The 27457-nt window shown below is 42.4% G+C and overlaps 1 protein-coding gene across 6 annotated transcripts; it reads left to right on the top strand.

The window, feature by feature from the left end:
* Positions 1-71: 71 nt before the first annotated feature.
* On the top strand, positions 72-27457 carry STN1 (STN1 subunit of CST complex). 6 transcript variants are annotated; one of them, XM_083441573.1, is made up of 11 exons: positions 72-194; positions 2438-2575; positions 8449-8658; positions 10262-10357; positions 12273-12344; positions 15276-15446; positions 16249-16360; positions 17090-17252; positions 24326-24448; positions 25417-25489; positions 26253-27457. In XM_083441573.1, the coding sequence occupies exons 3-11, from the start codon at positions 8526-8528 to the stop codon at positions 26408-26410; spliced, it is 1101 nt and encodes a 366-aa protein (XP_083297699.1). In that variant the 5' UTR covers positions 72-194; positions 2438-2575; positions 8449-8525; the 3' UTR covers positions 26411-27457. The 6 variants fall into 6 exon arrangements, with proteins under 6 accessions (XP_083297699.1, XP_083297703.1, XP_083297702.1 ...); XM_083441576.1 differs by having other exon boundaries at positions 193-297; XM_083441574.1 differs by lacking the exon at positions 72-194 and adding an exon at positions 201-347.

Raw genomic sequence — 27457 nt, 5'->3', positions numbered from 1 at the left:
CGGGTTTCAAGGAAACGGGGGCGGAGGAAGGCGGAGAGGGAGGAGCTTAAAAGAGAAGGGCGGACGCCTGAGGTAGACTTCCTTCCGGTTTCACCTCCCACCGACACCCCTCCCCTATCCCATGCGCGTGACGCTTAGGAAACCCGCCCGTTAGCGGCGGAGAGCCAATAGGAGCGCGCCGAGCTCTTTGGCGGGTAAGTGGCGCAGCGTCGACCGTTTTGAGGAGGGGGAGAGATTACAGCACTTTGTCAAAAAAGGGGGTGGTTAAAAGGGGCAACTTTCTTTTGTGCTGGTTTAGTGGGTTTTGGCGATTACTTTGTGCTCGTTTGTAGGGGAAAGGGAAAAGGGTAGGCTTCCTGTTCCCTCCATGTATGGCTGTGTATGTGGAGTGTTTGGACGGGGGAATTTAGGCACAGGATAGTTACTGATCGTTATGTCCATATAGGATCAGGGGCAACGAATGTCTTGAGTGCCACTCGCTGGGGAGCAATAGCGAGAGAAGGCGCTTTCCCTCATGCCCTGAGAGCCCCATGAATGGTATTGTGGAAAACCAGGGGGTGGACTAGATATGTGTTTGGTCTAGCAAATTGTTTATGGAATTTACTGCCACAAGATATGGTTGCGGTCCTTGGTTTTAAAATGAAAGTAGTTTTTTTTTTAAAGGATAAAAAATAAACAATGGGCAATGAGTCAGGAACAGTACACTTTTGAATACTAAATCCTGAGCCCAGATAACAGGGTAAGCTGTTGCAAGGCATGGAAGCTGTGGATATTCCATAGAAATGGACTGCTGGCCGACAAGATGGATTTAAGGTCTTATCAGGGCTCCTATCCTCTCAAGCTGTCCATACTGTATCAGAATATAGTTTGACAGACTAAGCAAACTTTACTGCAGTAAGTTAGTCTATCCTGAATAAAAATGTTTGCTTCTTGTTCATTTAATGGAGCTGAACTGTAATAGTTTAATGCACAAGGCACCCATTACGACCTACGCATAAATTAATTCCACAGTTTCATATTAGAAGGCAATAGTGTAGCCTTTTTTCACAGTGTTCCAGGAGTTAGTATACTCTTTTCAAATAGTTTTACTTTCTCCCTTCTGGTGTTGTGTATGGTTCACACAGTCAGGCCTTGTGGGCTCCAAAATCCATTTTGGGGCCGCATCTGTATTATGCTAAGCAAAATATCCCCAAATAGTGTGCAAGTTCTCCATAACCCTTCATCAGAGTAGGTGGTAAAATCCTCAATGGTGGGAGGAGTGAGAGAGAAAAGGATTGGTGGGTCAAGCTATTCATGTTTGTAGCTAATCAGAGTACTAAGATGAAGTGTGGGAAGAGGTGACAGATTGCAAATGATTCTCTTAGTTGATATGGAGGTTTTAGGTTGCACCAAGGTCTCCTAGGAAGGAGAAACACCTAATGGCTGATTTTTCCCTCTCTGGAAATGCAGCAGCCAGTTATTCCTCCGTTTTGTCTCCATGCTTAGGTAAAGCACACAAGTCAATAGTTGTTTTGAACCCCTTTGATATTTTCTTTGTGAATTAGTTGTATATAAATACTTTTATAAAATTGAGAGCCAGACTATAAAGAAACTAGGCAGTCCTTGTCAAAACAGGTAGAGATTAATTTTAGATGGTGTGCTAGTTAGGCAAAAGTCAGCAGAATATCAAAAAAATTAAAACAAATCTGCATAATATATATATTCAGATACAGTATTTCCCTTTCCTACTACCCTTCACCCACAGGAGGACCCACTATCATCCACACAGTATGCAGAAGACAGGCACAACAGATAACATCAAACCTTGATGGGCAACCAAGAACCTATTTTCCAGCAGGAACAAGGTGGATTCCACCTATATGGGGTTTTTACTTGTCACTTGGTCAATGAATACCCCCCCCCCCACTTTAGCTAAAGTGTTTCCTTTAAATCTTGGTTGCCCAAATGAAAGGGCTCCCTAATCCTCCAGTGAAAGTGCCACTTGCAATATAATGATTTATGAAGTTTGACCAATTATACCACTGCTGTTGTAATAAGGGCTTTGATTGGTTGGCTGAACCAGGTGAGGGTAGCTAATGGGTCTTAAACCCTGAGTAAGTTAGGAACTTGTCTATCACCTGCATGTGAAGACAAGTTCCTGTGGATTGAGCAGACAAGACCAATAGCGGGTCCAACAGTCAAGAAGGCGGTTTCACAGTTGCATACTTACACCTTGAAAATACAATTTTCTCTAACTTTAATATAGGATCAGTAATATACAGTAATATACCAGTAATATAGGATCCTGTCATTGCTATGGTATTATGTTATAAAACAAGAGTCTGTAATAAACAACTATTTTCCTGTGTTCCTGATAGCAGTTCTCTAAATATTTGAAAAGCAGAATCTTTTCCATTACAGCATTGTATTGAAAAGAAATGTTTTATTGTGTTATCAGAATCATGTCTGAGCAGAGATTTTATCAGCTAAGCTGATTATCCTGTGTTCCAAAACACAAAATGCAACCCCTGAAATACCGCCCCTGGAATTTGGAATTCATAGATTCCCCTGTTAGAGTGGACCACCTTCAAATAAGGTTAGTTGTCCAGACTCTTTTACCTATTATTCCTATATTTTTAAGTTATTGATTACATACAAAAATAGGTTATAAAGTATATAAAGTTTCTAGATTATAAAGTATATAAAGGTTATAATGTATAAAGCATGTTAATATAAGGTTATATGAATAATAAAAGAATCATAAACATTATTTAATAATTCCCTAATATTTTCATTCTCTTGAAAATCCTATAGGTGAAAACTTTAGTGGCAAATCTGTTCCTTCAGTCAAGATAGTCATCCTTTCCCATGAAAAGTCAGCCTACCACTATTTCTTCTGGCAACCAATCTCATCTTTGTCCTGGAATGCAAGCAGTTACCATATTTTTCGCCCTATTGGACGCACCGGCCCATAGGACGCACCTAGTTTTCAGGGGGGGGAAATCAAGGGAAAAAATATGATTTCCCCCCCGCAGCTCTGGGAGCAGCGGACAGGCTGCACGCAGCCTGTGCGCTACTCCAAGACCTTCTCCCTGCTTTTGCGGGAGGTGGCGGAATTCCCCCACCTCCCGCAAAAGCTCACAGGAGCCGTGCGCGACTCCTACGGGCTTTTCCACCAGGAGGGAAAAGGGACGGACTCGGCCAGTCCGTCCCTTCTCCCTCCTCGGGGAAAAGCCCCCAAGAGGGGCGCTCTTCAAAGGGTGTGCTGCTCCTGCGGGCTCCTAGAAAAGCCCGCAGAAGCCGTGGAGCCCCTTTAAAGAGCGCGCGGCTTTTGCCTGCTTTTGTGGGAGGTGGGGGAATTCCCCCATCTCCCGCAAAAGCCCACAGGATGGTTGGAGAGTAGCGGGATGGCGTCGCGCGCCTTCCTGCTGCCCCCCATCCTCTGGGACTGGCGAGGGGGGAAGTGCTGCTTTCCCCCCCGCCAGCCTCAATGCCGGGTTGGAGAGTAGCAGGAAGGCGTTGCGCGCCTTCCTGCTGCCCCCCATCCTCTGGGGCTGGCGAGGAGGGAAGCGCTGCTTTCCCCCCCGCCAGCCTCCAACCCGGGTCAGAGAGTAGCAGGAAGGCGTTGCTCGCCTTCCTGCTGCCCCCCATCCTTTGGGGCTGGCGAGTGGGGAAGTGCTGCTTTCCCCCCCGCCAGCCTCAATGCCGGGATGGAGAGTAGCAGGAAGGCGTTGCGCGCCTTCCTGCTGCCCCCCATCCTCTGGGGCTGGCGAGGGGGGAAGCGCTGCTTTCCCCCCCGCCAGCCTCAATGCCGGGATGGAGAGTAGCAGGAAGGCGTCGCGCGCCTTCCTGCTGCCCCCCATCCTTTGGGGCTGGCGAGGGGGGAAGCGCTGCTTTCCCCCCGCCAGCCTCAATGCCGGGATGGAGAGTAGCAGGAAGGCGTTGCGCGCCTTCCTGCTGCCCCCCATCCTCTGGGGCTGGCGAGGGGGGAAGCGCTGCTTTCCCCCCCGCCAGCCTCAATGCCGGGATGGAGAGTAGCAGGAAGGCGTCGCGCGCCTTCCTGCTGCCCCCCATCCTTTGGGGCTGGCGAGTGGGGAAGCGCTGCTTTCCCCCCCGCCAGCCTCAATGCCGGGATGGAGAGTAGCAGGAAGGCGTCGCGCGCCTTCCTGCTGCCCCCCATCCTTTGGGGCTGGCGAGTGGGGAAGCGCTGCTTTCCCCCCGCCAGCCTCAATGCCGGGATGGAGAGTAGCAGGAAGGCGTCGCGCGCCTTCCTGCTGCCCCCCATCCTTTGGGGCTGGCGAGTGGGGAAGCGCTGCTTTCCCCCCCGCCAGCCTCAATGCCGGGATGGAGAGTAGCAGGAAGGCGTCGCGCGCCTTCCTGCTGCCCCCCATCCTTTGGGGCTGGCGAGTGGGGAAGCGCTGCTTTCCCCCCCGCCAGCCTCAATGCCGGGATGGAGAGTAGCAGGAAGGCGTCGCGCGCCTTCCTGCTGCCCCCCATCCTTTGGGGCTGGCGAGTGGGGAAGCGCTGCTTTCCCCCCGCCAGCCTCAATGCCGGGATGGAGAGTAGCAGGAAGGCGTCGCGCGCCATCCTGCTGCCCCCCATCCTCTGGGGCTGGCCATGGGGGAAGCGCTGCTTTCCCCACCGCCAGCCTCAAAGAGCAGACTCTCCTGGCTTCAGCGGAAGCAACGCAAAGCCTCCGGAGCGCAGGCTTCAGAGGCTTCGCGTTGCTATCGCTGAAGCCAAGGAGCCTGCATTCGCCCCATAAGACGCACATACATTTCCCCTTCATTTTTTGGAGGGGGAAATGTGCGTCTTATAGGGCGAAAAATACGGTAACTTCTTTATGTTCTTGGAGGTATCTATTTGGAGGCAGTAAAACACAAAACTGACTTTGTTGTTCTTGTCTGTCTCTGTTTTGAGAGACTTATGAGAAAATAAGGTTTGATGTATGTACACAGTCCATAGTTCATCATAGAGTTTTTCTCACATCCGCTTGAGCCAGCAAGGTAATCACTATTTATTAACTGGGCTTGATGGGGGATGTGACAGTTCCCACATCCTTAAACCTTTGTATTTTCACAGACTAAAGAAATGAAATATGTTTTCCACTTATCCTTCTGTTTCTGTTGTTTCCTATTCATTCCAATCTTTTTCATATCTTTCCCTTTACCTGCTAAGCTCTTCTATCTTTGGTGTTCACTATTATACTTACCCCATGATGGTGACAAAAAGTTGGATTCAAATTGACTGCTGTTATACAAGTGTTCTACCTTTTGTTTAAGGCAGGGATTAGAAACTTGTCTTCTAGAGGTTGCTGAACTACATGGGCTAAGATGACTGGATCTGATGGAATCCAGTAACAGCTGTGGCTACTCCCCTGCAATGTCACTTCTGGAGGGGAAAAACATGTTCATAAGGGTGAGGTGGCTCGGTTTTCTGATGACACCAAATTATTTAGGGTGATAAAACAAAAAAGGATATTGAAGAGTTCCCAAAAGATATCTCCAAACTGGGGAATGGGAATTAAAATTTGAAATGTGAAAGTGAAAGCAAGTAAAGTGATGCATGTTAGGACAAATATACACTGTTGGGTTCAAAAATAGAAGTAACTGATAGCTCAATGAAAACATTGGCCCACTGTATGGCAGCTATGAAAAGGACAATTTCCATGTGGGGAATTGATAGGAAAGGAATAAAAAAACCCCCTGCTAATAGATTACTTTTATTAAAATATATGGTGAGATTGCTCTAGGAATACAGTATACCATTCTGGTCACTGCACCTCAAAGAAGATATTGTACAGCTATACACTATATATAAGGGCAATCAAAGTGATCAAAGGATACAGCAGCTCCCTAATGAGGAAAGATAACATCATTGGGGACTTTTTATGTTAGAAAAAAGTGATATATGCACATGGTGTGGAGAAAGTAGGATAGGGAGAAGTCTTTATCCTGTTCTGTACCTGCATTATAGCAGAAGCTGAATGGTGGAAGAGTCAGGGCAGACAAAAGGAAGAATTCACCAGTGCATAAACTATGGAATTAGCTCTCGCAGTATGATGGAACCCAGTTTGGTTGGCTTGAAAGGCAGATTCATGGAGGATAAAGCTATTGTTGGCTACAAGCCAAGATGACCGTGCTCTACCACCACTGTTGGAAGCAATATGCCTTTGAATACCAGTTGATAGGAATCACAAGGGGAGAGTACTGTTGCATTTAGGCCCTGACTGGACACTGTGATAACAGGATACTGGACTAGATTAACCTTTGAGTCTGATCCACCTGGGTTCATATATTTTTTTGTCTTTTACTATCTGCTGTTTTGCTTATTCTCCCCATTTTTTTGTCCCAACTTGCTTCCTCATTTCACTCTGATTCTTTTATTTTCCTTACACCTTTTATTCTATCTCTTTCCTATGCATAATCTGTTCACATCTTCCCTTTCCTAATATATACGCAAGGCTAATTCATCAACCATGCTCAGTAGGTGGAAAGACAGTTGGATCTATACACCACATTCGTATTCTTTTAGTTTTCTTTCAGCAAATTGGTTTCTTAACCTAGAGTTATGTATTTATGCATTGCACTCTGATTTTCTGACTATGCAGAACTGTTCTCTATTAATCTAGTCATAAGACTGTTAATCATACAAAGTTCTCAAAGCTTTAGTGGATTTAAAGCTACTTTATTATCCCTTTGTCCTCAATAATGCCTAATTGCTGCCGCTAATACATGCGTAGTAGGATCTATGTAGGTCATTATTGAATTCCTCCCCTAGCTGAAAAAGTCAAGCTGCACAGACCTTATAAGTTGCAAGCTTTCTCACTCAGCAAGAGGAACAGCCCCCTGGTGAACAGCCCTTGTCAGATACTTCCAGTCCAGTTAAGAATTCAGAAAATAAAGATGGGAAATGTGTAGGAAGAACCACTACCGGTATTTCTTTTAATGCATCTAACTTTTTGGTATTAAACTGCAAAATCAAATATGTGCCACAATTTCTACCCTCTTCATCACTCCATACACTTTTCCTGCCTAACTCTTAGATAGCAAATCTGCTTTGTTGTTAAGGTGCAACAAGTCTCCTTATTGTCTCCTTATAGCAGCCTAGCACAGCTACTATTCCTAGTTTGTGGTTAGTAGTAATTGAATGATAGTACTTTTGACTGTTTTCATGACTGCAAGTACATGTTATGGTTGGCCTCTTATCACCAACATCACCATCACCAACATTCTTTTTGGAAGTAAACCTAAAGGCAAAACAATCCATTTGTTTTAGAAACTTGTGTGCTTTGTAGAGTCACAGCTAATGCTTCTTTGATCAAAATGCATAGTTCAATGTTTCAAGGTTGCTAAATATTTTCTTTAAAAATAAATGTCACATTGTGGTGGCCAATGGCTTTAAACAACAAAGTTTCATTCACATTGATTTGCATTGCAAAATGATCCTCATTTTTACTTTGTGTTTCAAATTAATTATTGGGAAAATTTATTTTGGTTTTAAGTGCAAGAAGCCTCATACAGTTCAAGGTAGGTAGAAATAACATTTTTAAAAACCATAATGTAGCCAACCGAGTCATACTCCAAGTAGACCAATTGAAATTAAAGAACTTGACTAAATTCCATTGATAAAAATGGAACTACTCTTGAGTATGCCTCAGTTGTATGCAACCCATTAATTCAACAACAGTGTTTCTACCGTTCATATCCTGTGTAAATTCATTGCTGAGATTTGACAGGTAATATGTTTATACAGTATGCCACTGTCATTTCAAGTATTCACTCAAAATTTCAAACTAAGTAAGATCTAAAGACTGTGAAGATGGAATGGGAGAAATGATACTCCCAGATCTGCATTTCATATATGTTTCTTTTGATAGCTTCAAATACAAACAAGTAGCAAATCTTTTGTTTGAAAAGAAAACAAGCACAAGCCATGCCTGCTTTTCCAGCGGGTCACAGCAGGATTGTACAACACATTGAGTGCATGCCAGGGATGAAACTAATTAAGGGAAAACACTGGAGATAATGAAACTAGTCATTGTGTAATAACTGACGTTGTATTCCTGATTGTTACTAATAGTGTAATTTTGTCAGCAAGGAAGATGGCAAGTATAAATTGATGAAAAGTTTTGGACAGTGGGGTACAAAGCATTCTGTGACCGGCCTGTAGTCCTTGCCTAAATTCTGCCTCTTGTGATAAGCTTAATTGAGGTAACATTGCAGGTTGCTTCACCCTCATTGCTGATCTCGGACTACATCTCTGTTTTCCTGTATCCAGAAGGAATGAACTCAAGCATTTGTTGCTTTCCTTTTAGCAGAGGCTAGGTGCTACATAAAATGCATGGAGCAGTTAGCACTCTTTCTAATCCTGTCATACCATCAACAATTACAATCTTAAAACTAGGCATTATAATAAAAACTAATCAAGCTAGCATAATGTTTATGTTACACACATTTCCCCCCACAGACTTGCAAACATTTGGTCAGAAGCTCTGCCTGTCTTGGGTTGACACATGGTCTTGGAGCCACGTCATTCACTTCTGAATGTTCACCGCAGCCACAGAATCAGAAGAAGAGGTCCCTTCATTGTTATGGGGACTGGATCCTATCTTTTCAGCTTTTGCAAGACTGTACATTAAAGACGTACAAGAAATGAAAGAATCAAAACAGGTTCCAGGTGAGTTATATGATTGCTATGATATGTATAACATCACTGGTTTTAATGAAAAGCCTAGCATTATGGTGCTATGGAATGACAGTCTGGCTCCAGGTAAAAACTTTTCTCTCCCTTCTGTGCCTGAAAGAAGCTCTGAGGATAGATAAAACAGCAAAAGAAAATGAGATAATCTGTATATTCCAAGTTCCTCAAGTTGCTTGAGTTTCCTGGCCTTGATCTGCCACCTTACCTTGCCCAGCAGGAAAGGGAATAGAATGGTGGATGCAATGTGTACCACCATCAAGAGGAGTGTCCCATCTCTTATGGATATGCTTGAATCTGCCTCCACCCCATCCCATGTAGCGTGAAGCCATTGGATTGGGGAAAGAAGAGGGGAGAAATTCAGTCCCTGGAATTATCAGTATGTCATTGGGAGGGAGTGACCCATCAGGCTTATCTCTCAAAGTGGCTATACTAGTACAACTAGCTGCAGACAGGAGGGAGAGGTCGTGATAAAGGCGCTGAGGGAGTGTCAGAAGGATCCCAACAGCCTGGATGAGCTTGCAGCTGGTGACTTGGAGCTGCGCCTCAGTCTATATCCCTAGTAACATAACCATACTCGCACTGTACTTCAACCAGAGCTCTTTTTCCACTACTTGTCAGCTCATCTCTCACATGATTATTACCAGGGCAGCTTGACCAGAGAAACTGCCCTGGCTGGAAACAGCTCTAATTTTTTACCATTATTTTTGCTTAGTCTGATCCAATTTAAGACTCATCAACTATTCCTTTATGCAAGAATGTAAGATTTTCATGAATAATAAAAAGCAACTAAAAGATCAGTCCCAAGCTACCTTGAAAGAGATAAATAGGCAATATTTGTTAAACAGAACTGGAAATCAAGACAGAGCATATTGCTTCCAAAAATGCTTAAGGGAAAAGGTGTGGTGAATTGTGATATGCAGAAACCAAAGAATTTAACAAAAGGCTGTTTAGAAAATGTATTTTCTTTTAAAAGATGTTGAATTAAAAGCCATGGCTGAACATTCCTCAGCATGTTCCTTACAGACCTTACCTACCCTCATTTATTAAAACTGACATTTCTTGTTTGCTTGGCAAACTCCAGTTTCCCTTAGTAAACTCTTCATCTGTTTCACCCTTTGGTAGTTAAAATCTCCATGCTGGTTCCTGAGACTCCTACAGCACCATTTCTCAGCCTACTGGTTGCAAAGTCTGAGAAAGTGGGGCATGGCCTTTTTAAATAAACTGAAAATAATTACTGGTACTGCCTTTAATCATTAACTGGCATGATGAATACCTCTTACAACTTGTTGCTTTGTTGACATATTATAATGTTGTATTGACACTTTTGGCCAAATGTCAGAATGCCACTCCCAACCTAGTGGGGGGCAAATTTGTCACACACCCCTTTCCTAAGTAGCCTTGAGTGGTTTTTCTGGAAGAGGCGTTAGGGAAGGTGCATGGGGCTTTCTAGCCCTATAGCAAACAGACGGGCATTAGAATTTATAGGGCAGGCATCACCGCAGTCTATTCTCTTTCTTTACTTCGCTGAAATAAGACTGTATGTACCTTATGTATCAGTAATAATCTCCTCCTTTCATAGGTATATTCTTTTACAACAGGCATCCAGTAAGGCAGGTGGATATTCTTGGAACTGTGGTTCTGATCAAAGAACGAGATTCCTGTTATACTTATGGAGGTAAGAAATTCTTATTCCTGCTAGCTCTTAAATTTCTCATTAGCCTTTACTGCCTTCTTAAATTAGGTTTGCTTTTATATATGGTATAGCAACAACAAGAACCAGCTGGAGGTTTCTGATCAGTCTGCAAGGGGAGAACCCCATGCAACCCAGTCTGGAAGAGACCAAAGTATATAGGGTTGAGGGAAGGTCTGATTGCTTCACTAAATGGCAAAACGGGGGAACCAGATGAGAGTTGGCAGAAAGTACCCCTGACCACTGCTGCATCCTGTAAGACGCTTTAGGAATGCCCCAAGCTGTGAAACTGTTCCTTCAGGGGGAATGTTCACTTTCATTGACAACTTCCACAGCCTTGACCGAGACAGATGGTGGTAATGAGAGAGATAGATGGGGTTCCAAGAACATGCTAACAACGCCATAACCTTTTGAATGTCCCAGCGCAGAGAGTGAGATGCTAGGTGCATAATTTTCTGTTCCTGGGAAGAAATGCTGGTGTAGTTCTTAGCATGGTTGCCTTGTACAGTTCTTTGGTACAAAGACAGAGGCTATGCTTTCCTCAGCCACCCCTCCCTTCACTGCCAACTCTTTTCAAGTTCACACCAGTGAACTTAGGAGAACCTCCTTGCGTCCATGGTTGTCTTTCTCCTCATGTTCAAACTGTTCCCAGTTTCATTCTTGGGCATCTTGCCAAGCTGCCCCTCCCTGACCTTCTCTCAGCTGCAGTCAGGCTGACTCGCCCAAAATAAATTGTAACTTCCATTTGCATTTTCCAGTTCAAAAGCAAGGCTCTGCCAGCTGGGGATCTAATTGGCTAGTAATGCATCAGCTGGATCACGTGCTTGAGTTTAGAGAGGCATGATGCAACTCCTTTTTGAGAAGCAAAGCTGCATGAAGGAAGAAATGTGGATTGTTGTCTTGTTTCAGCACTGAAAAACGGGAGTTTGTTTACACTTACATACTTAAAAGGGGCTGCTTGTTTTATACTCTCTTAAACTCTCTTAAGTAAGGCCAGTGGTCCCTCAGACTGAGTATCCTGTTGCTGAAAGGACTTAAAAGGAAAATGACACGCATGTAGGTCAATAATGCGAGAAGTCTCCCAAATGTGGCAGAGGGGCTTGGATAGAATTTATGAATGACCAGCTCCTTGTGAATATCTGGTACCAAAAGTTGACAACTCACTGTGAGGATATCTAAGGCCTTTCTGCCTTCATTCATCTTCCCTTGGTGATCTCAGTTCAAGCTGCAGTGAATACCAGAAGTTGTGCTGTCCCTCGTCAACAGTGTATGTATCAAATAGCAAGCATTCTTGCCCTTATATCAATTTCAGGAGACAAATGTTAGATGTTTCAGGAAAGGTCATTTACATAGCATATGCATTTGTGCAGTCGATGGTATAGAAAGGGTTGGGAGTGAGTTAAGCACTGTTAAAAATAAAAACCTGCCTCTTTATATATCATTAAGATAGATTGCCAATAGCATTAATCCAACATAGGGAAGGTAGCCTGTCCAGCCTCTACAACAGTAGTCCATGGAACAGTCATTTTCCTCTTTCCTTCACACCCCCATAACCCAGCTTAGTCGCAGAAAGTGTGTCTGTCTGTCTTTGACCCTCATCTCCATCTTTTCACTATCCAGACTATTCCCTCAACACCACTAGGGAAAAAAATTGCTGTAGGGGAGAATTTCAGAAAATGAGTTATTCTGTGTTTTTTACTTTTGACTAGTTTGTCAGTCACATTTAGTCTGTTGATTTGCTGCAGCAGGAAATTGGCACAGGTAAAATGGATGGGAGAGCTTTGAGAAAGGTTTTGCTTCTCTGGTACAAACAAAAAGGCTGTTGCTAAGCAAAAATGTTTGTGGCGTGTGTTCTATAAACTCCCACCAAACTGATTAAAATTGCTATCCTACTGTCTAGTGGATGATGGCACAGGAGTTATAAGCTGCACCTGCTGGAAAAACCCTTTGGCACAGCAGAAATCTTTGTCAGGTAACTTTCCACTTCGTATCTGCTTTCCTTTTAGCTTTTTCAGAATATGTATTAATATATATTCTATACAGTACAGTGGTACCTCGGGTTACATACACTTCAGGTTACAGACTCCACTAACCCAGAAATAGTGCTTCAGGTTAAGAACTTTGCTTCAGGATGAGAACAGAAATCATGCTCTGGCGTCGCTGCGGCATTGGGAGGCCCCATTAGCTAAAGTGGTGCTTCAGGTTAAGAAGAGTTTCAGGTTAAGAACGGACCTCTGGAACAAATTAAGTACTTAACCCGAGGTACCACTGTACTTTATTAGTGAGGGTCGTTTTCAGGTGTTTGCACCATTGCCCTGTTCATTTTTATATTGTTTTACTGTGACTTGATAAAGCGGGTGGCGCTGTGGGTAAAACCTCAGTGCCTAGGGCTTGCCAGTCGCATGGTCAGCGGTTCAAATCCCCGCGGCGGGGTGAGCTCCTGTCTTTCGGTCCCAGCTCCTGCCCACTTAGCAGTTCGAAAGCACCCCTAAGTGCAAGTAGATAAATAGGTACCGCTTTATAGCAGGAAGGTAAATGGTGTTTCTGTGTGCTGCGCTGGTGCTGGCTCGCCAGAGCAGCTTCGTCACGCTGGCCACGTGACCCGGAAGTGTCTCTTAAGTGAGATGGACGCACAACCCTAGAGTCGGACACGACTGGCCCGTATGGGCAGGGTACCTTTACCTTTACCTTTACTGTGACTTGATAAAAGAGCAGTGCTGAGGTCCATTCATTCATAACAGATGGGTCTGTTGTTTCAGTTCAGGACACTTGGCTTGAAGAGCCTTCTTACTGTAGTTCCCAATGCAACTTTTCCATTTTGTTGGGAATCAGCTGTTTTTAACTCAGTTGCTGGCCTTTGCTTGTTTTATTCTTGGTTCACTCCCTACTGTCAATTATACAGTCATTACTACTGCATAATTAAAAATATGCAGTAGTACCGTATTTTTCGCCCTATAGGACGCACTTTTTCCCCTCCACAAAATGAAGGGGAAATGTGTGTGCGTCCTATGGGGCGAATGCAGGCTTCAGGAAGCTATCCGCATGCCTTGGGAGCCCGCGGGAGTTCCCGCCAGGCTCCCTAGGCTTGCGGATAGCAGCCTGTATCCCAAAGCCTGGGGCGCGCTCAGTGCTTTGGGCAGATATCCGCAAGCCTGGGGAGACTGGTAGGAGTTCCCGCCGGGCTCCCAAGGCTTGCGGATAGCAGCCTGTTCTGCCGTGCCTGGGGGGGGAAAATATTTTTTCCCCTTTATTTCCCCCCCCCCCAAAAAAAAACTAGGTGCGCCCTATGAACCGGTGTGCCCTATAGGGTGACAAATACGGTATATTGCTTTCAGGGTGCAGAGAATAATGTTAAATAAATGTTCCAGGCCTTTCGTGGTCTATTGATGCTCTAAAAGTAGCTGGAGAAAAGCTTTATTAATAATACAGTTGAGGTCAGATTGTCAACACTAAATCCAAATGATAGCTAAGAACCCTGAAACTTGAAGCTCTGCTCAATTCTTGACGCACCTTAAAGCCAGACAAGCTCATTATGGCATAATTAAATAATTTTTAAGGTGCCAAAAGACTCTTAGTTGTGTTTGATGTCACAGTTGAACATGGCTATCTGTCTGGAAAAAGCTACTCAGTTATGCCAGGAAAAACTGGTAATATTTAATGACGAAGTCACCTTTTTTTCTGTATTGGCTTAGCTCTAAAATATAAGAAGAATTCAAGTCCTGAAAAGGAACACAGAATATTTAGTAGCCTGCTTTTTTCTGAGAATTTGTTCACAGCAGACAACTTTTCCAGATGGCTGCAATTAAAGTTTATGCTGCCCTGGATCAAAAACTTATTGGTGAGCCAATAAACTTGAAGTTCTGTCAAAGTGCATTTGTATCTTGGCAGGCTCAAAGAGGCAGCTTTTGTTTTACTTCTAATGATATTAAGTTTCCTTTTTATTAAGAGTGAGGTTTGCTGGTGAGGTTTGCTTTTTATTTTGAACTTGGGTTTACTTTTTTGTTCAATTTTGAACTTCAGAAGATTAGCACTGTTTGTCTGTTGTAGGCTAAGCCACAGTCTGGTGACACTTTAAAAATTATTAAGTGTTTTGTGGCATGAGCAAAGTTATATTCATCAGGTGCGTTAAATGTTTAAGGACAGTATTGGATATTACATATACATGGTTTCTCTGTGAGGAAGGAGATACATTATTACAGCTGGTAAAATTAAAAGGAACATTTCCTGCATTCATCAGTCAGCTGTAGTGAACAAGATAGATTTGAAAATACTGCCAGCTATATTAAACAGTTATTATTCATATTGCATACATGCATTTGGTAGAAATACTCCAGTTTTGGAACACACCATCACAGCAAACATAACACACGTTTGTACTTTTAAAAGAGGTTAACATTTCAGGAAGCAAGTCTGACAAAAACACTGCTTTCTACTTTTATTTGAATAATGCATATATATATTAATCATGTCTCATTCTGTTGAGTCACAGTCTTAGTCAAGAGGAGCTTTCCCCAGCCTGGTGCCTTCCAGGTATTGTTGGACTACAACTCCCATCAACCCCAGTCAGCATGGCCAGAATTAAGGAATCATTGAAGCTGTAGCCCCAACAACATTTAGAGGGCACCAGGTTTGGGAAGGCTGGTCAAGCAGAATTTCAGTGTCTCCTTTTATTTTTTCCCATCTCTCCCATTAATTGTGCTGTTTAATGTTATATCTACACAACTAATTTTTTGGAAGATGGCAGTTTCTAAGGGGAGAAGACAGTGTGTGTTGGCAGCTGTAATATTGCCTATGAAGTGGTCTTTTAACATACATGGTATATTGGATGACATCAATCATGATATTTGGGGAAATCTACTTTGCTTTTCCATTCCAAATGTAGTGAATGTTTCTTTCCCCACAGATTTTAGACCACATCCTAGTACCTCAAGTGGCCTGGATCTAGCTGAACAAATAAGAAAGCTCAAATTAGCAGTTTGCCAAAAAACAAGACTGGAAATTGGTGATACTATCAGAGTCCGTGGTTGCATTCAGATCTTCAGACAGCAGCGAGAAATCAAGGCCTCCATGTACTGTGAGTAGTTACTCATTCAGCAGTATCCATTTTTATCCTGACCTTTAAAACTCCCATAATTGTAACCTGTGCGACTTACAGTTTATTTAAGCTGCGCCCAGGCTTTTTTCCTGTCGCATCAAGGCCACTTTGTGTCTCTGATTCATACGCCTTGTTGAGAGCTGCTGTGTATGACTCTGTGCAGCATATGGATGTTGTGTTTTGTAAAGCTGGGCTTCTCAGCTTGCTAAAAGCCATCCTCCAAACCTAGTTCCAGACACTCAAATGCAGAAGTAGTGTGGCCTCTCCCTGTCCTTCTGTAGAACGACAAACCTGCTAAATTCCAAATAGGATATACAGTAGATCTGATACTCAGGAGTTGTGAATAATCTGAGATTTACTCAGCCTGGAAACTGAGGTCCATCTCCAAGGGTCTTCTGGCAGTTTCCCTCACTGTGAGAAGTGCAGTTACAGGGAACCAGGCAGACGGCCTTCTCAGTAGTTGCCCCTGCCTTGTGGAACACCCTCCCGTCAGATGTCAGACAGATTAATAATCATATGGCTTTTCATAGACATCTGAAGGCAAGCGATGTTTAATGTTTTGTCGTGTTCCTTTATATTTTGTTGGAAGCCACCCAGAGTGACTGGGGCAATCCAGGCAGATGGGATGGATACAAGAAATAAATTATTATTATTAACATCAGATAAAACAACCATTATCTTGGAAGGTGAGCTGTAAATAACTAATTAATAAATGAAATGCAACTAGCGGCTCAAGTTTGAATCTGTTTGCCTTTTTTGTGCCTTCCTTATTTCTTTTCAGATAAAGTTGATGACCCTATGTGTGAAGTTCTGATTTCAAGGATGCTGGAACTCCCCCATCTATACAGAGATATTTATGATCAGCCATTCCAGTTGCAAGAAGAGGCACAAAGGTCAGTGAGAGCTCTAGATAGGAGATGCTGGTGATTCAGGAGTGTAGGCCTTGCATCAAGAGTAGGATATAAAACAGAGTTACTGGTTTTCTATGAAAACTGAATTTGTATGGTGGGGCAAGTTCAAAGGCAGGAACAAAAAGAAGACGGAAGGATGATACGTCTAGAATAGGTAGAGCCATAGAATGAGACAGCCAGATTCATGTATGGAAGAATCCCCCACTTATGTGGGGATTCCGTTCTAAGCTGCCATGTGCGTCACTGGGATGCGCACAAGTGGGGCTTGCACCATTCTGTCCCTGCCCACTTTCAGCACTGTTGTCAGTGTGTGTGTTAGCAGGAGTGCCCATGCTAATCGCACGCAAGTGGAGAGATGGCTGTAGTAACCCTAGTGTCACACCACAGCACAGGATAGATGCCACACAGTAAGATCTAGTGCAAGCGCCACTCCAAACACTTGCACAGTGATCATGCATACATGTCATCCAGATTGTAAAGCTTTGTGTGGATCATAGAAGCCAGTTACATTTCTGATTTCTGTGAAATTTCTCCTAAACCAGGCTCATAAGTCTGGGCTATTGTAGGCTTGATCTTATAGTGACAGTGTATTCAGCACTGCTGAAGATTTAGTTTGGTGCCATTTAAACTAGTTAAGTATCTAGTTGTAGGAGGCCTTTAAATTTGGTTAATATTTTCGCTCTCCATTTTAAATTTATTTTCTGCTGATAGCCAAGGTGCAGCATACATGTTGGGCTCCATCACTGAACTGAGCAACAAAATAAGAGACTTTCTATTGAAGAACAAGATCCAGAGTTTCTATCAGCAGGAGCTGGAAACTGTGGAGGCTTTAGTATCTCTGGTCAAGGAGGATGAACCAAGAACTGCTGAGCAAGTGAGTAAAGGTGGCTTTGTAGGGAGCTGACTGCATTTGTGGGGTAGTTTAGGTCAATCAAGAATGTTTAATGATAATAGTGAACTAAGCACTGGACTGTGTAATAGCTGCTACTTTGAGAAAACAAAACCTCCTGCAGTTAATGGCATGGTAGCCTAATAGTATGTTAGTTTGTGTACTGTTTTTGATGGTAATAAAAGTAAGATAGATCAAAACGAAAAAGCTATAAAGCAAACTAAAGTTTGAGACTTGCCACTGCTATTAACTTACTACTTTCATAACTGTGTAGGTAGCTATAATGGAGCTTGGGAGGTCTCTTGAAGATAATGGATCAGTTGAGTGACAGGACTGGATGGTTCTGAACTTAATCAAGGGTAAGATAAATGAGGCCCAACATATTAAAAAGGTTGGCCCTTCTGTAGAAAATTATAAAGAGTATGCTGACATCTGCTATGTATTACACTTTCTACTTGTTAGACATTTCAGCCTGTTCAGAGCAAACTGGGTCTGGGTCTGGGGTTTTTTTTTAGGAGATTCCAAGTCCCAAACTCTAATTGGAATCAGAGTTATACATAAAGCAAGTGCTTGTTTGAGATTTGGACTGTTTTTCAATAGCAAAACATTTCTGTCTGTCTCTGTGCTTCTGGTTAAATAGGAATTTGTTTATAAAAGATTCTTAGCATGCAGAGAATAGGGTAATGAGCCAGATGCCCACCTGGTGCAAATTTGCATAACTTCAGTGCTTATAAAGTTATGTATTAGCTGAGAATCTGGGCTGAATATATATAATTTTAAAATCCTTTCTTTAGCATTACAATTAAAACTGAATGTCAGTATGGAAATCTGTCTCTCTTTAACTTCAGCCTTTGCCTTCTTTTTTCTGCTTTCAGTACAATGGAAATTGAAGTGATTTCCCCTCCTAGCTTCCCTTTTGTGTTTAGCTATGTATTTAGTTAAGGATGTGCTTTAAATTCCCAGCGCTATAGGAGGATATTTTAATCCTTCCAAAACTGTACAGTAACAACAAACCTACCTCCCATTCATAGTGGGTTCTGTGGCCTCCTTCCTGGTGGCTGCTTCCTGGCAACCACTTGTTTTCATAAAAGTAACGCTTGTCATTGAATTTTAATAAAGCAATAGGCCTGGATTTGAACAAGAACCCTGCTGGTCTGTGGCAAAGGAATATAATACAAAAAGTGCCAAACAGCAGAGAAAGAATTGGCTTCTCAAGCCAGCTGCCATAATAAGCAATTCTGGTAAAAGCTGAAGGCTATTCCAAATTATTCTGCTCAGTAGGCTCTGGGTTACTATGGTCACACAAGGCAATTCCATTGCTTCAACTGCATCCAGTCCCCTTCGACTTCCCCCAACTCAGTATATGAAGTAATCATAACAGAGTTAGTAATAATCTATGTCTCCACCCTCCAAATCCATACCGATTTGTGAACATTTACCTTCATTTTATGTTTGTCTTCAACATAGTGGTTGTGTACTTCTTATCTACAGGACAGAACTTCAGTGTATTCATAAATATTTATCTGCTCCCCCTGGGATGCTGCAGACTTGGATGCTTGGAAAAAGAGCTCCAGCTTGAAGACGTTTTCAGTTCTGTCATTTCCTGAAGTGTATGTCTTTTTTAGTTCTGTCATTTCCTGAATAGAAGTGCATAACCACGTTCTTATCATATTCTATGTGCAATTTCCTGAGATGAGCAGCAGTGGCATTCTGCAGAGTTCTGTTATGTATTTCCATTCTACTGGGTATCAAATTGCTAGCTGCAGCATATCTTCTGACTTTATCATCTGTAATTTTGACCTTTTCAAATCTGTAATTTTGACCTTTCACTTTATGTATTCCCTATTATGTGTGTCATTTCAAAGACCGCATGGACACACACTTAGCATGAAGTCTTTTCATGCTTTTGCCCGTTATCCTGTGCTCAGATATTTTTACAGTCATTACATTTTTTATTACTATTTTTCTTTTGTCAATGGGACCCTGAATTACCCCAAGCCTTAAGTTGGGGACTGTCTCAAACAAAATACATTTTAACCTGTGTTCCAGTATGTATGCACTTACCTTGAATTTTTTTTATTTAACTACAGAGTACTGTACATGCTTCTGAGTAAACAAGCATAGAATCACACTATTAGATTGCCAGATTAACATATTTCCCCCTCTACGTTTGTCAAGAGGCATAAAGTGGTACAACACATTGCTAGTGAATAGAATAAGGCTACAGAGGAAGGACCAAATGAAAACTTTAAATTCTGATAATCATTAGGTCAGGTAATAGTCTACAGTTTCTTCTTTGAGTTCCTGGAATTGGTCTGTTTCTGTCCTCTAAAAACTTTAAGTTCAGTTCATGTAGAGGCAGAACTTCTGTCTTTGCCTTGATCTCGTTCATCCTCTGAACTGCATTTGTTGCTGATAGTCTACCTCTTTCAGCCTCTTTGTTACTCCTTAGATAAGCTTCATGTACCTGAAATAGACTAAGCTGGACTCCTGTTGAGTTTCAAATCCAGCAGACTGGAGTCACACTAATACAGCAGAATTATCCCTATTTTTTGCATGTCTACTTTCTTTATATAGTATCAGCTGGGAGACAGCATGCACTCTTGCATGCTAGCACTAACTCACATTAAAGCAGATTTAGGGGGGGTGGGGGCAGGAAGAAATGCTTCACAACTCCTGGCACTTTCCAGTATGTCCCAGCAGTACCCAGCTTCAAAGCTAAGCACACTTAACCAACTAATGATTTGCTGCACAATTTCTCAGATTTCCAACACATATATCAAAATGATTTGACCAAAATATTTTGTAAGTAATGTGTTGCACTTGTAAAACCTATTGTGTTGACCCATTGCATAGGCAAGGAGGGTATTTGTTTTGTGTTTTGTTAACATGGCATTCTCTCTGGTTAATACACATTTGGAATTCTGTAACTATTTGTAATTAGCCACCATTTAAGAAATGAATTAAAAATTCAGAGGTCAGAGTAGGTTTTGGTTTGTTGTTTGTTTTTTTAAAAGGAAAAACCATTGAATAAGCCTGAGTCATTTTATTCTCAAGAAAAGATGAATGAAGTGAAGGTTTGGCTTAACTGCAATCTTAAATGCAATCTTCAAATGTTTAGAAAAGCAATTATTCTGTACTGCCACAGATGAGGAAGTGAGCTTTAAATCACAGGAAAGCAGACTTAAGAATAGAATAGAGAAACTTCCTTGCTAAGCAAGCAGATGGGCATTGTATTGAGTTGCTTTGGAGAAGCTGCAGAATCCTGTTCATAGAAAGGATTAGAAGTGCTTGTCAACAAACAGGGGAATAAACTGGTATTTCTCTTACAGGCTGATTGCTCAGGAGTTTCCAGGCTCATCAACATTAATTTTGAAGATTAGCAATGCACATCTGAGCTTTCAGCTCTGCATTCTGGCACTTAGTTGCACCAGAGGGGAATTGATGTAGTGTCATAAAGCAAATTGCACTGAAGAGAAATGGGTCTCCAAAGATCCTGGACCATTCTAGGGAAGGGAAAGAGCAGTGGTAAAGATAGTAGAGCTTTGGAGAATCTGAGGAGGAGTGACTGGGGACTGTTGGTAATAAAGTTTATGTAAAACATGCATCAGGTTTTCCCTCATGATGGAACCCATTGGCACTTAATGTGTGCATTACATTTATTGGCCTTATGAACACATTTATGGTTAAGAATTTCAGTGATCCTTGATCAAAAGCCACAGCCCACAAACAATGTGAAGAGCAAAAGATAGGATCTGTGAACAATCTTTGCTGAAAAGAATTTAGAGCAGCAGCAGATGCTTCTGTACAAGGTAGGAAATGGCAAAGGTTCACAAGCCATCCCTGTGCCTCTAAAGCAAAATGCAGTATTAGAGGAAACAAGTTGGACTCCTTCACCTAGGGAGGGGGAGGAGGTATGTTGCAAAATTTGGTCTTCCCAGCAAGTAACCTCATCATGCACTATAGTTTGGTCCAAAGTATCTTCCTGGATTTTATGCAGAGTACAATAGAGGTGCACTTTAAAGATGCAAAAAAAAGAAAGAAAGAAAGAAACAAAAAGCACCTCTGTGGCCATAGATGGACTTCCTTTGTTTTACAATTTCTTTTGTATATGACCTATCTGAATTTCCTACACCCATCCTTGCTGCTGGTTTACTTCCTGATGCTTTTCTCCTGATCAGATCTCTTTGTAGATCACTGCATATAACAAAGAAAGCACTCCACCATTGTCTTCTGTGGCCATACTAAATAGATTTAAACCTAGATCTACCTGGATCAAATCCAACGCTGATCAAGTGTGTTGGATTTAATCTAGGGAGATCTAGGTTTAAACCCATTCAGCCATAAAGCTTACAGAGTGACACTGAGCTGCTTTTCTCTTTTCCGTATCTTATACTACATCACAGGGTGATCGCAAAGAGGGAAGGCAGGGATATAGACTATTCTGAGATCTTTAGTTAATTGTAAGTAAACATAAAGGAGGGCAGACCCCCTATTGCACATGGTATGTACATAAGATATATTTGGAGACCAGAGGCACCCCCTCCCCAAATCTGAAGCAGGATACTGCAAACTCAACATATTGGTAGACTTAACAAAATAGGAAAACTTAATTTATAGTCATCCAAATCATAGTGCTTTGGGCTGAGGTACAAGCAAGCACAGGAGTGCCAGTGCTGCCTGTAAGGCAAGGAGTAAGGTTAATAAAACATAGGTTTTCTTCAGTAGCTCATTGCTTGTACTTTTCAAGCTGACATCCATTTCTTCTGCTTTTTCTGTCAGTTTTCAGAAGTTTGCCATTAGCAATTCTCTTTCAGGAGCTATCCAAGCTGAGCCTTCTGTCAGCTCAGAATCAGAACTTTATTAGCAAAGCCAACAGGCCACAGCTATGCAAGAATTAAAAATAAAATAAACTAAGAATAAAAGGAGGATAAGAACAAACAGAAGGAGGTCCGTCAGATGAACAAGTCTTTCACTCAGATGGTGGCCCTCAATTTCATAGCTCTCTCGATGTACCTCGCGACCTTCTCTGTTGTCTGACTATCTGTATCAGATAAGAGAAAAAACAGTATAATGTCCTGTGAGCGGCCAGGGTTGGGGAGAATGAGTGGAGTAATAATCTCATTCCTTAGGTCTTTGTAAAGGGGGCAGGATAGGAGGACGTGGGACACTGTTTCCGTGTTACCATCTCTACATGGGCAGAGTCGTTTTTCAAATGGAGTCTTTTGGTAACGACCTTCGAGTACGGCAGAGGGAAGAACATCCCATCTAGCCAATGTAAAGGCACGTCTGTATTTTGGGATGGTTAATTTAAACAAATATGAAGCTGGAGAGTCAAAATGGGAAGGGTGATAGTAGGTATACCATGGGCACAGTTTCTTTAAGATAGTCAGGTTGTTTTGCCGTTCAATGTCTTTCAGGCGCTGGCCTATTAGACTCTTTGCTTTAATGAGGCCCATTGATAATAGGGATTGCGAATGCAGACCGCATGTAAGGAGTTTTTGATGCACAGTTTTGAACCACATGCTTTTATGAGGGTCTTGCATTACTAGAGGCAGTAGACCAGATGGATTTAAATTAAGACGAAGCCAATAGTTGAGTGTTCTTTGCCAGGTCTGAGTTTCTACAGATGGAAGGCAGGCCTCGAGTCGTAAAGCAGCGTTTGGAACACAGGGGGGGACGCCGAATATCTGCCTTAGGAATTTAGACTGAACAGTTTCAAGACTGGAGCAGTGGTTCCCCGTCCAGATTTGTGCCCCATACAGTAACTGCGCCAGAGGTTTTGCTTGGAAGACTTCAAAGGCTGCTGGGATGTATCTGCCCCCCTTCGTGTAGAAAAAGCGCGACAGCATCTTAATACTTTGAGCTGCTTTTTCTTTGGCATATTTTTGATGGGCATCCCAGGACCCGGTCGACTGGAAAACGATACCCAGATATTTGAAGGCTTTAACCTGTTCAATTATCTGGTCATCCATCCTCCAGCTGTACTGTCTGCATTTCCTTGCAAAAACCATGGTTTTGGTTTTCTGATAATTTATTGCCAGTTGCTCTCTCCTACAGTATGCTGAAAATTCACCTATGAGCCTATTTAAGCCTATTCTTGTTCGAGATAGGAGTATCGCATCATCAGCATACAAAAGCACGGATATTGGTTTGTCAGCCAGTTTGGGGGCATGGAAGTCCGGAGATGACAAACAGTTGACCATATCATTGATGTAAAGGTTGAATAGAACTGGGGCCAGGATGCAACCTTGCTTGACCCCCTTGCTGACAGGAACTGGTCCTATAAGGTGGCCGTTTAACGAAGTTCTTACATGCAGCACCGTGTCTTTATATAAACAGCTGATCAGAAATAGTAGTCTTTTGTCTATACTTGATGTGCTCAATTTGTCCCAGAGTCTTGCACGTGGAATTGAATCGAAGGCAGCCTTTAGATCAATAAAGGCTGCGTATAGCACCCCACGGGATTTTTTGGCATATTTGTCAATTAAATAGGCTAGGGTGAAGCAATGGTCTATAGTGGATCTGCCCTGCCTGAAACCCGCTTGCTCTTCCGCTAGAATAGCTTCGGTTTCCAGCCAGCTAGTTAGCTTAATATGAAGATGTTTGGCATATAGTTTGCTGGGTATAGGCAGAAGGCTGATTGGTCTATAGCTCGCTGGGTCTGGCATGGGTCTGAGCCTTCTGTCAGCTCACGCAGAGTGTGTTCTTAATTAGGCCTTATCTTCAGACAGGATTGATGCTCTAGACCAAAGCAAGTAATTATCAGACTCTGCTCCTTCCACTTGCAGATCCTTTAGTTCATTTCCCTTTTCTTATTAAAAATGGATTGGTGTGTCATGAGGTAATTACTTTGGCAGTAGCTCCTTTCAGTAGCTGAGAGTAAGGTTTGTTTCAGCCATTTTAATCTCAACAGTTTTCTGCTGCTGTTTGAAGGGAAGGACTTCTCTTTTATTCCTTGTGCAGACCCAAATAACCTAAAAGTGCATTTGACTTCCATGCTTCTCCTTTCTCCCTTATCCAAATATGCCTCTCTTTTTTGTCTTTTTGCTCTTCAGACAGATTCCAAAGATGGTCCCTGCTCCAAACTGATTAGAGACTCCTTCACGGAAGCAATAAAGGTGTTGCAAAAAAACGGAGTTCTTTTCCAGAAATCAAAAAATCCCACGGATATGTATTTTGTAAGTATCTCTTTATATGAATGGTGGTCTGTAGGTAAAGCATGTCCTGTCACATTTATATAAGCTTAATATGTGAAGCATGCCACTAGCATGCTAACTCTACATAAAAATGGGCTGGTCTGTTATGGCAAATGGGACACTGCCCCACCAAACTCAGTGTCCCCTCAGCCAGACCCACCTGTCAGCCTTCTTACTTTGACATCCAGTCTGAGGATGCTGCTGGCTCTCACCTTTCTGACTTTTTTAGTCTCAGAGTTGTCTTTATAGAACTCAGCACGGAAAAGGATGAGGACAAATCTATAATTGATTGGATCTGCCTGTCATTGGCTCTAGATCTGCTCACTGTTGACTTTCCTGTATACTACCTTACCAGTTCCAATGGGCATCAGCCACCACTTCAAATGGGCCAGTGATAGGTGTTTTATGATGGTCAGATGCAGGCGGAATGCTTCTTTACATAAGAATATAAGAAGAGCCCTGCTGGATCAGGCCAAAGGTCCATCTAGTCCAGCATCCTGTTCTCATAGTGGCCAACCAGATGCTTATGGGAAGTACACAATCAGGACCTGAGTGCAGCAGTGCTTTTCCCATGTGTTTTCTGGAAGCTGAGATTAAATCCAGGCACAGGGTGGAATTCAATGTTGTGCTCTTCCAATCATTCCACATACACAAACCTTCTAGCTGAACAGAACAATACCCCCTCCCACTGTGTGCTGTTCTGTGGGTTTTCCTGACACACACCCCAAGCCAGTTTCGGGGGGGAGCCCTCTTGTATAAGTGGAAGTCCTTGCACAGGGCTCCACTGACAGGGCTGGTTAGGTGACTCCCACTCACAGACTATCCAATGGCCCTGAAATGTTTCTTTCTGTTATGAAAATGCAGTGGTCTCTAATTGTAGGCCAGGCTCTCATCTTTGATACATAAATGTACATTGCTTTGATTTTAAGAATCACTCCTTCATCCTCTAGGTGACTGAGCAAGATAAAGAATTGCACAAAGTGACCCTTGAAGTCCTCGGAGCTGATTGTAAGAGACCAAAATGTAAGTATGAACAGTTAGATAACCACAAACACAGACCTGTACTAGTAAGGAATAATTGTATTTGAGTAAGAGAACTTAATTTAATAACAGCAAATTATTATTATTACTACCGCAGTTTGAGCACTTTGGGGCCCAAAGGCTAGCAGCATACCAGTACAATACAATCAATCAAACAAGAAAATCACAACATAGGACAAGGAGAAAGCCTTCCCACACTAGAGAATTCAAGTGTGCTCTCACAAACCCTGTATTCCCTTATGGGAAGAAACCTGAACAAATAATTATGGGTCTCTCATCACCACCACCATCCCATTCTAACTATTCTGAAATGTACCCAGTTAGATATGTATTTGCAAAATAACTGCCACAGGAAAGTGGAACTGACTACTGTTGGTTCCAGCACAGAACGGATAACTTGTAATGTTCTAATCCCCCTTCCTGGTTTCTGTAATGAAATAAGATTCATGCTTTTGGTTCATGCCAGTTCTCATTCAGCATACTGAACCTTTTGGAAACGATCTGCCAGTTTTGTGGAAATACCTTCAGGTATCGCACCTGCAGAAAGAAATATGGCATTGGCAATGGTGGTGGTGTGTTTCTGAGCCAGCACACAGGCAAGGTATCTCAAAGCTTTTATCCAAAGTCTGCCACCTGTCCATGGGGGCAGCTTCACTCCTGCTACTGAAATCCAGTCTCCCTTCTATATGAATAATAGAACAATTGCCCACCCATTTACCATTTCACTTCTGCTTTACATCTGTAGATGCTGAAAAGGGCTGCCATCTCAATTACATCCTCAATTGTGTTCAGCAGCGCTACAGCCCTTTTATTTCCAAAGATGTGATCCATTGCCTACTGGACTGGATGGAGACCAACAGTGACGTGGTCACTACCATGGAAGGATACTATACTGTCTTTTAAGACGAGATGCTGTGGACTTCTAGAGCCAAACTGTATACATGAGTCGTAAGGATACTTCAATGCCAAAAACTTGGCTGGAATTCCTAGAAGATGCTGTATCATAAAATTCCTATTCATTTAGTTTCTCTCCATGTTTCAGAAGTGCTCAGTCTGCCTCTGGTATTCCAGGTACTAAACACAGGGACCTCTTTAAACAGTTATGTTGTGAATGCCCTCTTGTGGCTGGATGGAAGACAAAACAAACTTTGTATTCATACCTTATAGTCTAATAAACAGGAGCTCTGCCTAAAAAGGTGAGCAGTCTGAATTCAAGGAAATACTTGAGAAGCAGGCATCAGAATAAATTAAACATACCCTTCTCTCCAATAATACACCCCCTTCCACACTCCTAGTCTGATATACATAATTTGTGGTACATTGATTTAGGTCATCTCTTGAGAAACAAGTGCTGTGGATTCTGAATCCTTGTTTTAATCAAATTTGTTACTACTCCCAGTTTACCTTTAACCTGGATTCCATGATTATCTCAATAATTACTAAAGGCTATTCAATGCTTTAATTTTAGGGTGGTATCTGCAGGATGCCCTCCTGCAGAACACAGCAGTTGGTTGCATAAGTTGTGGACGAGGTGATCTTTTAACAATCTGACAGTGCGCTGACATTAAAAATCGAAGCACTTTTTCCTTCCGTAATATTGAAATGTGCATATGCATCCATGCCTCTTGCAAACTGAGGCAGGTATTAAATAATACTCATTAGTAGATGGAGTGACAATCTTGTTTCCTCAAGACTGAAGGAGGGAAAATTCCAGAGGGCACTTCTACTTCGATTTGAGCTCTATTTCTGGAACTCTCACAGAGATGAATTATACCTGACTGCAGTGAGTTACAGAAATTATATATACGTATATTATATCTTGGTTATGCATGTTATAACTTTGTTTTATATTATTCTAAATCGCCATAAAACTACTCAACGGTAAAGTATTCCTTGGTCCCAGTAAGACTACATTCATTTTTAAAATAAAGATACTTTGTTGAAAACAGA

Source organism: Podarcis tiliguerta (genome assembly GCF_965153285.1).
Source record: "Podarcis tiliguerta genome assembly, chromosome: 5".
Taxonomy (NCBI): Eukaryota; Metazoa; Chordata; class Lepidosauria; order Squamata; family Lacertidae; genus Podarcis; species Podarcis tiliguerta.
Note: the sequence above shows the minus strand (reverse complement) of the source record. Positions and strands in the feature narration are given on the sequence as shown.

What these genes read in the sequence shown, in the direction of transcription:
- STN1 (XM_083441573.1), top strand. Translation starts at nt 8,526, where the DNA reads ATGTTCACCGCAGCCACAGAATCAGAAGAAGAGGTCCCTTCATTGTTA. An exon ending in TTGCAAGAAGAGGCACAAAG is followed by an intron (nt 16,361 to 17,089) that starts GTCAGTGAGAGC and finishes TTCTGCTGATAG; the next exon opens with CCAAGGTGCAGCATACATGT. An exon ending in TGATTGTAAGAGACCAAAAT is followed by an intron (nt 25,490 to 26,252) that starts GTAAGTATGAAC and finishes TTACATCTGTAG; the next exon opens with ATGCTGAAAAGGGCTGCCAT.